We start from the raw sequence: 15,950 nt of genomic DNA on the forward strand, positions 1-15,950 counted from the left end.
AAACAGAAAACAACAGATGTTGGGTGGAACACATACAGTACATATTTACCCAAGTGAAGTTGTTTTTTCCTCAGTGCATCGGTACCTGAAGAAGACTGTATGTCTTTAAAAGCTTATACTTTGCAAATGAATTAATCTGGAATTGAAACCATCTCGTCATAGTGAAGCCTAATACGAATGAATATATATATATATATATATATATATATATATATATATATATATATATATATATATATATATATATATATATATATATATATATATATATATATATATATATATATATATATATATATATATATATATATATATATATATATATATATATATATATATATATATATATATGTGTGTGTGTGTGTGTGTGTGTGTGTGTGTGTGTGTGTATTGTGTTCATAGAAGGGAAGACGAAAAGGAGCAAGTATAATACATTTACTATAGGAACTACATATCACACTAAGTAACAGATGCAATCAATAAACAAGAACATATTCGATGACTCACTCGCAATACGTTAGAATAAGTGACGCATTAGCAGAATTCCTCGGTAAAGACTGCAGGCAATCAATTCTTATAGCTTTCTGAGCAGTACGCCACTAATAGGGTCTTTTATCAATACCTCTAAATTATAGTAATGATATCGAATAATTCTGGGAGACTGCTCAAGGTATCTTCTGGCGACAGTCTGGATCGTAATTATGTAGATTTTATTATACATAAACTCATGCACATTAGAAGTATATAGAACTGCTCAGTTAAGAAAAAACACGAGTTGGTAATTCATAGAAACAATATATTTAGACAGACTTAGGATACGAACTTATCTTGGCGAAAAAATGAAAATGCAGCTCATGTCTTCCAATTTATTTATTTTTTTTTTTGCGTTAATACTATTTTCTTACGTAATGGTAAAAGTGGATTAGTACACAGTATTTTTTCCTCCAGTTATTACGTAACTACATAATAAGCACACTAGATTATCGGCAGATGATAAAAGTACACTATACTATGATATTCTTGGAGTGAGTTATCCAGTCGAGTTACTATACATTAAAATGACAGCATGCACGAGAAACAACTTTCTTTCTGATTTATTAAACTGTTTACATTTTTGGAACTGTTCATTACATCAACTATTTAGAATACTGTATACATTTCATGATATAAAACTTTGCAGCATTTAGTGTCTTCATATAAATATTATAAATCATATATGTGAATATTTTTTAGTACAGAATAGAAAAAAATTAGGATAAGTAAAATATGCTATCAAACTAAACCGAACCTACACTGTAATCTCAAATTCCTTGCGTTTGTATCTAATCTTTTTTGGGCAGGAACGTCAACGAATGGAACTTTTCGCCAAGGAAAATTGTCCTTCTGAGTAAAAACAGCAATGAATTTCGATGACGTAATATATTTAGGACTTCTTATTGGCTGCATTGCATTCGGCGAGGTTTATAGGAAACTGCAAGACCCAGAAACCCGAAAATGGGTTGGAACATGTGTGGGGTTGGTGGTAGTTCTAGCGGTCTCAGGAATCCACCTTCTGCATCCTGTTTTCCTTACCATCACCAACATCTTGATCTTGACCTTCGTTGACAAAAGGTAAGTTCAGGGTGGCCTATGATTACTTGGGATCCATGGAAAAATAACATAGATTAAGTCTTCTGTAATCCAAAATGGTTGGTCATGGTATCATTGGACCGCAAACCTATTGTACCTATTAGAATATTGGGTAAAATTTTAATCAACGTCATAGGCTACCATTATCATATTTTGGACTTGAAAATACAGTTTTGCTATGTGTTAATATGTGCTTTGAACATTCCCAATGTTTGTTTCTTGTTACCATTTCTTTTCTTGTTAAGGCTCAGACTTACAGCATAAAAACTCCAGATCATCAAAAGATATTAAAAAATAATAACAAATCCAGCAACTTATCAGAAGATAGTTTAAATATAAAATAATAACAAATATTGTTATATATATAAGTCTTATATATATATATATATATATATATATATATATTATATATATATATATATATATATATATATATATATATATATATATATATATATATATATATATATATATATATATATATATTGAAAGAAAGTTTCCTGCTTATGTGAGTCAGGATGGGTGAGATGGAGGTCTTTTGGTGATTTTCTACTTTAACATGAGTTTTCAATATTGGCCCTTTTTCTTTGTTCTTAAGTCTCCTTAATATGCTGTATATGAATAATGTAGGCCTATGAAAATCTGTTGCAAATTTACAGTTACTGAGAAATTTATTTATGAATATTGTTTGTTATTGTATTCCAATACCACAGATCAGTATTGGAGTTTTTATGCTGTGCTGTTAAGTCTCCTTAGGATACCTAATACAAAAATTATACTAAAGTCTAGGGGATATTGCAAGTTTACTTTTACTGAGATTTTTACAACCTTTTGTTTATGTTTTAACATTCATTCCCATGAGGCTGGTCCTAAACATGGCACTCATAGGAGTGGTTGTAGTATTAAAGTAAATTTTACCCTTTTAGATCATACCCATTATAAAATTGTACCTATGAGTCCTACATAGCCTAGTCCAAGTAACATCGAGATTAACTAACATCCACTTTGCTGAAATTTACTTAGTTAAAGGGTAAGCTACACCATAACTTAATCTAAGGTGTGACATATTATTCTTAAGTTAAGTATATTTAGCTTAACCAGACCACTGAGCTGGTTAACAGCTCTCTTAGGGCTGGCCTGAAGGATTAGATTTATTTTACATGGCTAAGAATCAACTGGTTACCTAGCAATGGGACCTACAGCTTATTGTGGAACCCGAACCACATTATGACGAGAAATGAATTTCTGTCACTAGAAATAAATTCCTCTAATTCTTCATTGGCTGCGGTCAGAGAGTCGAACCCTGGGCCAACAGCGTGCTAGCTGAAAGCTCTATCCACCCCCCCAATGAAGAACTATATACATATTCTTACCTGAGTTTGGAGGAGTAGAAGGCTTCTTGATAATTTATAATATTAATACCGATTCTTGATTCACCTTTTCATTATCAATCACATCATAATCTTGATGGGTTCCGGCGCTTGGTCTTTAAGACCTAAATTTCATAATCAATCAATCAATCTTGATAATGGAGTAACTCTTGTGAGCAGAAATGTAGCACCTGACATTAGGCAGCTAGAAAAGAGATTAAACACAATCACTTGTGTTTGTTGGCAGATGGAAATATACATATGAATCAATACATAATGCATGACTGAAGTTAATATACATATGGCTGAGAAGTTGACAGTACAATACGTATGATGATGATGATACATTTGATGTGACAATAATAATAGAGTTATATGTACAAATGATGTGTGACAGATATGGGGTCGTTTTTGTGGGATTACTGGCCTGTGCGATGAAGGTGTTTAGGGTCCACATGAGGACCCTACACTATGCTTGTGTGTAGGTCAGGTCTTTAATAATGTAAAACCTTACATTAGGAACTAATAAAAAAAATGCTTTTCATCAGCATTTACCTTACCAAATATTGGATGATTTTGTATTTGAAAAATGATCATAACATAAATGAATAAGTTTTGTAAAACTTGTGGTGATATGTTGGTTACAGCATTTAAAATTTTTCTCTCTGTTTATTGACATATGTTTCAGATGAGCTTGGCCTCATCATCATAAAAATTGTCGATTATAACATTACATTGAATACAGAGAATTTTTAAACAAATGCACTTAATGGCCATATGTAAAATTTTCTTTATGCATCCAAAATAATCATGCTGTCAAAGTAAGCATTGTTAAGGTTTATTTAAAGCAAAACTTTTTGCTAGTCAATAAATTTGTCTCTTCACTTGTTTAAATACATTTTTGCAGCTAGGTACAGTATTTGTTAATTATTTAGAGGTCATTCATAATTTTGCAAAAACAAACCTAAAAAGACAGTGTAATGTGGTCCAATTTGTGCATGAAATTCATTATAGTACCAGCAATGACAGGTTAACCAACTAGGGAAGCCTGTAACCAGTTGTTGAAGTGGTCAGCATGGATCCAGTCAGTAAAGACCATTACCTGGCAGTGTTAAACTTAGTAGTTGAACTACCCAGCACATAAGTTCCATGTCTGATCTTACAACATCAGGAATACTTGACAACTTTTCAAGTTATTACCATCTTCAAGGTTATTATCAAATATTACTTGGTTCCCATGAATGACGCAAATATTAACTCATAACAGAGTCCAGTGAAATTGCATAACGTATTTAGAAAAGAGGGCTGAAATAAATTACAGAATGAACTGCAAGCCATATTGAATTTGCTTGCAGTAAAATCCTTTGAGAAGATCATATCCTAAGGATAATGACTCATTCCCAACAATGAATGGGATACATTTGTATGCTGTTGTTTATTTATGTTATGAAACAAATTTTTTATATAGCTTTTAAACCAAGTGTTTTGCATAGATCAGCCAGTATTCCAACTCTTTTGGTCAATATTTGTTATGACGTTAAGGTAGGAAAGTATGATTGATATTTGCTACATTTTGTGCTTCATAAGTAACAAACTGCAAATCGTCTCATGAGTACAGTATGTAGTTTGAAATATATATCTTATTCAGCCTTTATGATTGTCATTTAAGCTTATACCTGTATAAGTTAGGTACAATGATGGTTTTGATGCAAGGAAAAATTAAATGTCAGGGGTTGTATTTTTATTATTTTAACATCATGTAAGAATCAGTAACAAGATGCAGGGTTAGGTAAAAGGTTATAAGTTTGTAGATTTCAATTTGGTAATGGAAGGAGTCCTTAATGTATATTGTTAAGAAAGTTATGAATTGAATGATTTCTTTTGTTTGCAGTTTGTGCCATGTTGCCAGTTTCTTCTGGAGTTTTTCCTATTTATTTTTCTTCCGAGTATGTCACTACGTTGGATTCGAAATGCCCCCTGCTCATACAAATGCCATACTGATGATGATTACACTAAAGGTATATACTTTGAATATTTTGTTTGATATAGAACAGAAGCCTTCATGGGAAATATAGCATGTAGTAAAATTTTAGCATGAGATAATAGGAAGTGTTTTGTACTTGACTTTTTATTTGCTTTTTATGTATTGTTGCAGTGGCATAATATTTAAACAGTGGTAGACTTGGCATAATATTTCTGGTGGGAAACATGTTAAGGAGTCTTATCAAAAAGGATCCATGAGTGCCCATCTAATTCATAAATGCAGCCCAAATTTGTGGAAGACTTTTGCTAAATTGAGAAATCCATGTTTTTATTTTGTAGAAATAGTATTGTCATGATTTTCATTGGTGTACAAAGAACAATAATGTTCTGGCTAATACAGGAAGTATGAGCTTAGTATCTTGGGATACTGTTACTTCTGGCTGTGATCTTGGTTCCTGGTATTCTTCTGGCTCTGAGGGCTCCCTTGACTTGCTGATCTTCCTCCTTTTGCCAGGATTGCAGCTCTCATCATTTGTAGGACCATCACTACTCAACCAGATCTTCTTCCAACCTCACCTATGGTTGAAACTGTGCTCCTGGTTCTATCTTGAGCAAATATCAAGTGAAGCTAAGGATTTCAGATCTAACTTTGATCTAGTTTATGCTCCTGACCGTGCCTAGTAACACATGATTGCCCAACTGCTGTCTCAGCTTGGAGGATAGATCTGATGTATACAATAATATATTGGTTGTATATGTTACTCCAGCTCCTTGTATGTCTCTTACTACTAGCAGTTTGTTCACTACTGCCTCCGAATTTTAACTGATCCTCTTACAGCATTTGATTAACATTCTGGTATGCCTGTTGTAATCCAGGGCCCCCATTTCCAGTGTTGCATCCTTTTTATAACTGCTTGGGTGTAGATTCAAGCTCTTCTGTCTCTGTAAAAGTGGTTGTATTCTCATGATCATAGATTTATTTTTCTTTCACTAAATGTTGAGGCATCCTCTGGTACCCCGGGCAGAGATCATTTGATTTATCCAGCAATAAAGTGTAAATAATATGCAACCCCAGCCAAGTGCATCAGGTTTTAAGAGGAGTTAAGGGAATTCCTTGTAATGAGTAATGATGAGAATGGCAATGATGCACTCATTCTTTAGTAAGACAGAGCCTCCGAAATCTCACAAACTCATCTCTGCAACAGAACTTATGCAAGAGGTCAAGACAGAAGCAGCTTTCCATGAGTCTGATCTTTCTACTGCTGATGCCATGGCAGAAATTCCTTTAGGCATGATGGGTCACTTAGAGGGTAAAGGTTTCAAGACTAAATCATAAAAAGCCTTTGTGTCACTGCAGTTGTTTATGTTACTTGATGCCATGGCCAGGAGATTTTGTATGATTATTGGTTGTTCATTACAGGCTAGACCATCTCCAGGGATATTTACTGTTATATGTTAAGGAATACAGCCCTTGCATTCAGTTAAATGTAAATTAGCACAGAGACAGAATATGAAATGTTGAGAAATGTGATAAACTTGATTAAAAGTTCTATATGTATCTGCCTCCCCATCAGTCTGTGGAAAGAGGTGAAAACTCACTGCAATTGAAGGAGCATTATCAGAAATACAGTTAAATTATGCATTGTCACAGAGAGCTTCAACTGTTCAGTAAACTGGAAATCAGGGGCTGTAAATGCAGAATGAGTGTTTGGTAGACTTTGCCTCTGATGAATATGTAATGCACTGGGTAAACAAACTAACAAGGGAAAATAAGGCTTTAGATTTGGCATTGTCTTTATAAAACAATTTGATACCCAGTCTTAAGTGTCGAAGAAAAATTAGGATAAGTAAATGCAATATAATTTAATTTTAGATAGAAATGGGCTTTTAAAAAGAGGAGAAAATATTCTTAAAGCAGCCTCTGTGATGGTCAACCACTCAGAGAATTGATCAGAGGTTGGTCTTTACCTTACTTTAAATTTCATCACTAAGACTCAACCTTCTATGGCTTGAGACCCAGTTTAATCATCTATTGCTTTCCATCTTTGGCTCCCCATGCTAGGGATGAAAGGGATCTTATGCATTGTCCTGGTAGAAATGTGTTGGAGAGTACTGTACTTATGAAGAATTAGGACCTTAATGGGGGATTATCATGTTTTTCTGTTAACAGAGTAAAGAGACCATTTTCTGAGAATACCATTTCATTTTGGTAAAGTTTTATTTAATGACCAGTGAGGATGATCCAGAAAAGGTGGCATCTAGGATGAAAGCTAATGGTAATGAGATAAGGGCTTTGCCGACTTCATTGCTTTTTAAGCTCAAGATACATGGTAATGAGGTCTTGGTTGCTGACTCCTGAAGATGCCAGTAACTTTTGTAAAGTTTGCCTAAGGGACATGACTCTCGATGTTTTCTCCATTGGCCCTGTTGTTAAGGCTAGCTATGTCAATCCTGCATTAAGGGAGAATTTTCCTTTGGTAGGATCATCTTAATTGTCATAACTTTCTTCCTTCTTTTCATGGTATTCATTGTGGTCACTTACTGCTATCCCTTAAAGAATGGAGTAAGTACGCACAGTTTATTCATTAGAGCTTTTTGTATGCTTATTTTAATTCAAGCGTTCAGTACAGTACTTACACTGCAAATGCCCTCCTCCAAGCAGGTTCATGAAACGCATTCATTGAGTCAGTTTTTTGTTCCAGAACTTAGCAACTAATCCAGGTATTGTCCTTGGGAGCCGATTGTTTTACTGTTTCCTCCAATTGGGAAAGAATTGTCTGCAATTTGTGAAAAAAAGCCTATTTTGGTTTTGAAAAATTCATTTTTTATGGTGGAAGTGAAGCTTGTATTAGTTTGTATTAAGGAGGATGACTGGTTTCCTGAGAGAACAGGGCTAGACCAGGGTGCGTTATGCATTTTGGCAGCCCCATCCTTCAGCTGTTTGGTATGGCTATGTATTCTAAATATACTTTTGTCTTTTTCTACTGTCTTTATAATTATGTCGAAGCTTTACAGTCGTTTCGGGGTAAAGCTGTAGGTTCACCCACCAATACAGTGAACCCCCCGTATTCGTGTTGTCAACGTTCGCGGACTCTTACATTCGCGGGTTTCTCTGTGGAACATATCTAGCCATCATTCGCAGAAAATTCGCCGATTCGTGGTATTTTTCACTGAGAAATATTCACTAATTACTGTATTTTCATATAATTTTCATGAATAAATGCACTTTTTGTGATAAAACTATTAAAATATTCAGGTATAAGCATTTTTACAGGGTTTTTCTGTGTTTAAGCTGTCAAAATAGGCAGTTCTAAGTGTTTTTAGAGGGGTTTTAAGCATTTGCGGATTTGACCCATTCGCAGGGGGGTGTGGGACGCATCCCCCGCGAATACGGGGGTTTCACTGTATTTTGAAGTTATAAACCAGAATTTGGTTACATACAACTACTGTAATTGGTTTATTTATTTTTTTCAATAGCTGGTTGGAGTTTGTTATGAGGTTCATGATACTTGGAAGAAGCGTGGCCTCCTTAAGAAAGAGGAAGATGAAGAAGTTAAAGCCAAACTAATGCAAGAATTGAAATATGAAGAAGTTGATCCTTCTCCAGCAGACATATTTCACTATGCTTTTAATTATGTTGGTGTATTAACAGGTATGGTTTTTTTATATTTGTATTGAAATTTGAAGTATATTTTGAAAAGGTTATATATTCACATTACTATGGAGTGTATTTTTGTGGTAAATTTTAACCTAGGTTTAACTGTTGGGGGTCAGAATGACCATTAAGTGAAGTTAGTTTTGACAAGGCTTGCTGTAGGACTTCTATTATGTTTTCGTACAGATTTCAGGGGTAACATAATTGTAAGTACACAGTAATTACATCTGTATTATGACTTATAAGGAAAATGGAGAAGATTTTGAATAGTTTTCATTACAGAGCGGTAAGTTTTACAATGGAGACAGATTTCAGGGATAACATAATTGTTACTGTAATTACATCTGTATTAGCACTTATAAAGGAAATGGAGATTTTGAATAGGTTTAATTACAGAATGATAAGTTTTACAATGAGAGCACTGTTGGAGTACAGTATCGTGCCACAAATAAGATAGATCTGAGGGATGTAATGTTCATAGAGCAAATAATTGATCCTAGAGTTGTCTCTTAACAGTCTTGGGGTTTGATAACTGATCTTCTCTTATATTGAGATTCAGGCATTATGTGTAATGGGTTTTATTGTGACACAAATGTTTATTTTTTTAACCAATTTTTCCATACAAACTCATTATTTATCAATTTTCTTTTTCTTGTGTCTCATGTTCATGAGGTCAAAAGCTAAAACTACACAAAGAATAAACTGGGTTGACAGCTGGGGATCAATTGGTCTGAATGTGCAGGCAATGTATCAGCCTGCTGCCATTCTTCTTCTTTTGGACCACTTTTGTCCTGGACTGTTTGTGACAAACAAATGGGGTATACAAGTACAGTGTTGGGATTGTGTGAGAAAATTTAGTTTTAAACTTAACTATATTACTTTCATCATATAATTTGGGGCATAGTTTTCAAAAGTGGGGAAGTGTGACTACATTATAAGTTGGATGAAAGTGAAGTTAATTTAGTGCTGTTGTATGTACTCTATGAAAGTTTCATGCCTCTGAACAAATCCAATTGCATTAAATTCTTAAGATTGTGGAAAGGCAGTATAGCTATTGTTTGTGCCTGAACAGCATAGTATGATGTTTGTTGCATTACTTAAAGTATTGATTTCATTCTTATCAGGTCCGTACTACAAGTATCGAGTGTACGTCGATATGCTGCATGGAACTTTTGTTGATAGTGGACTTAATTGTGTACAGGCAATGTTACAAAGGATCTGGGTTGTCCCGCTGTATTCTGTGGCATTTCTTATCACATCTCATTTCTTCCCATTATCGGTAGGAAATTTCATACTTGTGTTGAAATACATTTGTGTGCTACTACTGTTTTTGTTATCACATTTTAAGTTATGTTTGATATTCTTTAAGTATTTTCCTCATTGGAAGTGCATGATTTAAAGTTCTTGTTTGAAGATATATCTTGGTTATAGCATGCAGTGTCACATTATAGTACAGTATTTGGGGTGTGAAAACAAGAGAACTTTTATTCAGAGGAGACCTAGCATGCACATTTGGACCTTCATGTTTGGTATGTCTTATAGTTTATTTAGAAGTATTTTTCTTGCACTGATTTACATTCAATCAGAAGTGATGTAGTTTTACAGTACATATGATGTTTGGTGTTAAGGCTAGGGAATGGGTAATGATAGGTAAAAAATTCAAATTAAATGTAATATATTCAGTTCAAATTTAATTTACCATAATTATTTTTTGTATTGCAGTTAAAGGTACCTGCCATTAAAATTTCTTAGTGAATTATTGGCTTACATCCAAAGAATCTTGGTTATGGCTCTGCCATGTAAAACAGTGGTATCCAGTCAGACTTAAAGAGAAAAGTAGTTGAATTTAGATGTTATATGTAAAGAACACTTTTGGCTGAGGAGTAACAGAGATTTGAAATAACTTATGAGCTATCAGTCGAGGGCAAACTTTGCAGGGGTTCTTCATTTACCCAAAATATGAGTGACTGATGTTCATTAAGGCATCAACTAGCAAACCTTTTGACATGTAACCCTGATTTCTTGGTGTGTCACTCCTATAATTTGTATCTCTGGACTTTGCTCCACATGTTTCTGGACTTTGCTCCACATGTTTCATGTATTTGTATACCCATCAAGCAACTTTGTTGTGTTGGGTTGTATTTCATTTAATTGCAGCTTTAAAGCTAGCAGTAATTTATTTAAATTTTTCTCAGCAGTTTTACCATTTTTTTGCATTCCAGTTAGTTTTTTTTTTTTTTTTTTCTTAGGTGGTAGCAGCCTTTTGATTTTCCTTGTGCCTGGCATAGCACCATTTAATGTTAGGTTAAGTCCCTTTCACTGAGGCGATATTTTTTTCTCCCATCCTTCTTTTTAGTTTTATTGTACATAACTAGCCGTAATGAGAGTCTTTTTCTGCATACAGTAAACCCCCCCCGTATTCGCGTTCTCACGATTCGTGGATTCACGTACTCTCAGATTTCTCTGTGGAACGGATCTAACCATTATTCGCAGAAAATTCGCCCATTCGCTGTATTTTTCACTGAGAAATATTCACTAATTACTGTATTTTCATATCATTTTCATGACTAAATGCACTTTCTGTGATAAAACTAGTAAAATACTCAGGTATAAGCATTTTTAGAGAGTTTTTTTTTGTGTTTAAACTATCAAAATAGGCAGTTCTAAGTGTATTTAGAGAGGTTTTAAGTATTCATGGATTTTAGCTATTCACGCGGTATGCATCCCCCAGGAATACAGGGGGTTTACTGTACAGTATTTGGCCTTTGCAGTGCCCCTTTACCCTGTAGCTGTATTGTGTTTTGCCTTTTACTTTCCATCAGATCCTTTTTTTTGTCTTTTCATCTACCCTAATATTTTGCATTTTTTCACTTTATTTAAGAAGTGTCTTTGACAAGCTACATAGGAGTATGAAAATGTGACTTCGTGATTTTATTAGACTACTGTATGGTTGTTCTGCATTACCCCTTTGTTCACTGTAACAAGGTAATTGTTACCTGTGGTTGTAGAATACTAGATATTTCAGAATTAGCTTACGTGGCTGCTGTCGTGACCATCAGCCCAAGTTATTTAGCTCTGGGTTCTTTTGTTCTGCTTTTCCTTTGTGAACCATATCCATGCTTGCTGTTGTTAGCACCTCATTTAAGGTTCATTTGTGAAAAGTCTTGTTAAAATAGTCCCAAGCACAAGATTGCTGCTGATGGCAAAAATAGTCCCAAAGCACAAGATTGTTGCTGATGGCAATTTAAGTCTCAAAATGGAAACTCTTGATGAAATGCACAAAGAGAAAAATATTGCAGATTTTGCCTGAATGCCAAAATAGAATTAATCAGCCATAAGAGAAATTGTAAGAAAGAAGAAAATATGCATGCTACTTTTACTTCTGCCTCTTCAGGAACTGAAGTAATGTCCATAATTAGAATGACCGTAAAGTGAAAATAGAAAAGGTTTTCAATTTAGGGGTAGAAGACAAACAAAAAACATGCTACTATGGGGAAAGCAACATGTTTTGCCAGAAAGCTCTTAACATTTAACCTTTACGAGGATTTTTCACCTTTTTGTGTGGGACTGAGTGATGTAAAACCTTTTAACATTAGGAGATATGGAAGCTTGGGTACAGTAACGTAGGCTTCTCCAGAATTGCAAGGAGCAAGAATATTAGTAATGTTGCCTCTGGCATTTTGCTTCACGAGTCACAGCAAATATTTTCTTTGTGAACCACTGAAGTTTCCATCATTTGCAGCATAGTTTTCTCTTTCCTCTCAGATTTTTTTGGTAGGTCCAACTTTTCTATTCATTATAGGTGACACTTCTTATCAACATGGAACCATTTACTTTATTCAGAACCTCTTTTCTCTATAAACATCTTGCAGTCTTCTTTAACTTTTCCTTTATGTGCAGTACCTCAGGCTTAAGCTTTCTTGTCCCAGTTCAGTGAATTAAAAAATTCGTTTATAAGACTTTGTACCTAACTATCTAGTTTATACTGTACAGTATATACTTATGCTTAACTATACATAATTTATATTATATATATCAGCCATAACCAGTGCGTGATCACTTTAAGGAAGATTAAGTCAGTTTAAGTACATTGCCAGCTGGTGCTTACAGCACATCAGTCCTATATTTAGGGTGCTTGGAGGAGTCTCCAGTAAGACTTTTATAGTCTCATGGCTTGCTCTATTGTTTTAGATCTACTGTTACTTTGTCTTTTCAAGATACAATTTTCTAGTTAAGTATCAGTATGTAATTGCATTCTCGTTGTAGTTTGATTGTCATCCCGTGGCAAAGAAACATTTTTAGGACTAATTTTTAAATGAGAAGTTATTTGTTCTTTATGGCATATAATTAATCTTTTGTGTTATCCTTGCAACTACTGTATAGCAAAGTTTATGTGGTTTTAAGAAAATATTCTTGATTAAGCTTATTTAGTTGCACTTACTATTACTATCAAAATTCAACTTGAGTATGCAGTTCTGTTCCTGCACACATACAGTCTCACATTATTATTATTATGACTTTCACTAATTGGTGGTAGCAATATAGCACTACTGAATTGAGCATCCAAACTGAAGTACTGTGCTGTAACTGGTAATGTGTATATGTACAGTCATGTTCTTGTCATCCAGATGCTTACAGATTCTGAGGGTGTTAGGTAACTTAAAATTTGGATGTGAATTATGTGTTGCTGTGGTTATACATTATTCCAGTAAGGTTACTTTTCTTTCAGGTTTAATATTCTTATTTGAGGTCTGTTTAGCCTGAGCAATAGACTGTTTATGGAAGTTAACCCTATTAACCATAAGATTAAATCTTGAATCTTGCTGATGTGCTGATGTATTTTTATGTTTTCTCTTAGCCAGGAAATCTTAGGTAAGAGTTTTCTTCAGGAATATTAATCCTTTCAGCTTCTGATAATGTAAAATTTGCAATTGTTGAGGTACCAAAACATATAATTAGTTGATCAGTAAAAGAATTTTTAAATTAATTTAGAATATACTGGGCATATGGTCTGTTCAGCATGACATACACTGCTTGTGTGGGAAAGGCCATGCCAAACTAAATATCCTATCAAAAGAAGTAACTTTATAATAACAACTCAGAGTGAAATATTGCTAAGCGAGCAATAAATGTGAGGTGCGTTGGCCACTGAAAAAATTGCCAAGTGGCTGAAATCTGGAAGGGGCAGTAGTAATCTAACAGAAGTGTGTTCATACAAAATACTATTGTTTGTTTTAACAAAAGTCATGTCTCTGGTCAGGACAGGAAGCCAGCTTTAAAATAATGAATAATTTAGATTTGTGATTAACTAGCCAGTGAAACAGCCTTTTATTGGGAAGTTCCTTCTCTTTTCATTCACAAGGCATTTAAATCATCTTCAATATGCATAGCTTGTGGTCAGGAAGTTAGTACCTTCTTACTCCTCATAAGACTTGGATCCTATTTTTTTCCTCTTATTGGCCTGTGCCTCATGTTGGTATTTCTATTTATGTTTAGTTCCTATAATGTGATACAGCTATCTCCATAGTGCAGTATACTGTATGCACATTTAATACTGGTTCGTACAACAACTTCCCTTCCTGGCTTTAGTTAAGCTTTCATCTTTTCCAGTGGTGGTGCCCCTTGCCAGTTGTCACTGTCACCATTAGATTTTCCAACCATCGAATAGCAGGGCATCAGATTATAAGTGAAACTGTTGAGTCACATTTGTAGACTCATAGAGTCACCTTAAGGATTTTATTTTGAATGATGTGTGATATTTTCAAAGTAAGATAAAGAACCCAGAAAGCTATGTGAGAAGAGACCAAAAGGAATGGATGGAAAGTAAAAAGAAGAAAGCAGTGTACCGGGGGCTGGAGAAACTCTTGCAACAATCTGTGTGTCATGTTAGAACACTGGTACATACCTCTTTTGGGTATTTGATTTTTGACAGGCAATAAATCTTTTTATTCACAGTCAAGAATCATTCTGTTATATCGGTTTCCATCTCAGCTTCCTGTATTGTGGTATAAATACTGGTATTTTTGTGGGAAATTGTATCACTGAACACATTCCATATCCATAGCATTTTTTGTAACAATTTGCTACGCAAGTGCAATAGAAAAACATTGCAAATGAAAATTTGAGTGTTCACAAGTGTTATAAATATATTTGTAAAACACTATTAACAAGAAAAACTAAGGTATTTACAATATATTTATAATAAATTAGCACTATATTCACAGTGATTCCTTGATGAGGAGCTACTTTGTATTACCAGTGGTTTCTTTGTTTTGCTACTTACTACTCTATGTTGGTCCATTATCAAGAAAGTTTTTGAGCTTGAACTAACATGGCCTTGCCAGCAGTTTTCAGTAGTAACACTGGAAAAAGTAAGCATTGGATGTGCATAGGCCATCAAGTGGTTTATACTTGTTTTTGAAAAGGATTTTGTTTTAAAATTGTTATACCTAGAGAATTTGTGTTATTTATGGCAGGAAGTTTTGAAAGCCTCAGTAATCTTTTCATTTAATCACCGGTTGATTTTGTTCGTTATAAAAGGGAACCTGAAATATATAACTTTTTTGTAGGGTCTGATATTCTCTCTTTCTCCAGTGTAAGTCTACTTTGTTATGCTGACTGGTAATGTTTAGTAATCCTTCAGTTATCTGGATTAATTATTGGCGAAATCTAGATAAGGGCAAGTAAAAAAAATTTAGTGGTGTTCAAGGGAACTCCGTACCTTTCCTCACCTAACCTTGTCAGTACCACATAACTGTAAAAACTCAATATGCCTTCAACAGCCATCACATTTTAAATTGAAAACTATGCAAAAAGCAATTATTAACCCTTTTTCCCCCATATTTGTAAAAAAAATATAGTGCATAAATGCACCTTGAAAAAAATGCAACCCCTTCTTTTTCTCTCTCTCTCTCATAAATGACACAGTTCAGTAGGTTGGTACCTTACCTGTGTTTACCCCCGGCCTACCATGGTTTTATGATCATTAATGTATTTTTATACAGCAACTTTCTTATCAACCATATTGTATTACCATACACGAGATACAAAATGTGTATGTGTGAACTAGTGACCTAGGCTAGGTGTTACTCTCAGTATCCATTTGCACAAGGCAAGTAGGTTATTACAGCTGTACTGTATGTAAGATAAAGGAAATGGAAGTGAAACTGATATTTTACTAACTGAATCTATTTGTACTATATTATTGTCAAGTTACATCATCATGGTATTTATAAAAAAATCAATCATCCGCCATTTGCATTGAGTAATTTTTATGCTCTCAGAATCAGCTTACGGAGCCTGCTAGCAAAAGA

The 15,950-nt window shown here is 34.2% G+C and overlaps 1 protein-coding gene across 2 annotated transcripts in view; it reads left to right on the forward strand.

Annotated features, from left to right (window-relative positions):
• Positions 1 to 1,295: 1,295 nt before the first annotated feature.
• The window catches only part of frj (farjavit), a 36,607-nt gene continuing 21,952 nt past the window's right edge, over positions 1,296 to 15,950 (forward strand). The window contains exons 1-4 of one of the 2 annotated variants that reach the window (XM_067086339.1): positions 1,296 to 1,611; positions 4,891 to 5,017; positions 8,460 to 8,634; positions 9,762 to 9,916. In XM_067086339.1, the coding sequence (XP_066942440.1) occupies positions 1,400 to 1,611; positions 4,891 to 5,017; positions 8,460 to 8,634; positions 9,762 to 9,916 (669 nt within the window). In that variant the 5' untranslated portion in view covers positions 1,296 to 1,399. The remainder of the gene's footprint in view (positions 1,612 to 4,890; positions 5,018 to 8,459; positions 8,635 to 9,761; positions 9,917 to 15,950) is intronic. The other variant, XM_067086337.1, reaches the window with a different exon arrangement.

The sequence above is a fragment of the Macrobrachium rosenbergii genome, chromosome 42, assembly GCF_040412425.1.
Source record: "Macrobrachium rosenbergii isolate ZJJX-2024 chromosome 42, ASM4041242v1, whole genome shotgun sequence".
In the NCBI taxonomy this organism is placed as follows: Eukaryota; Metazoa; Arthropoda; class Malacostraca; order Decapoda; family Palaemonidae; genus Macrobrachium; species Macrobrachium rosenbergii.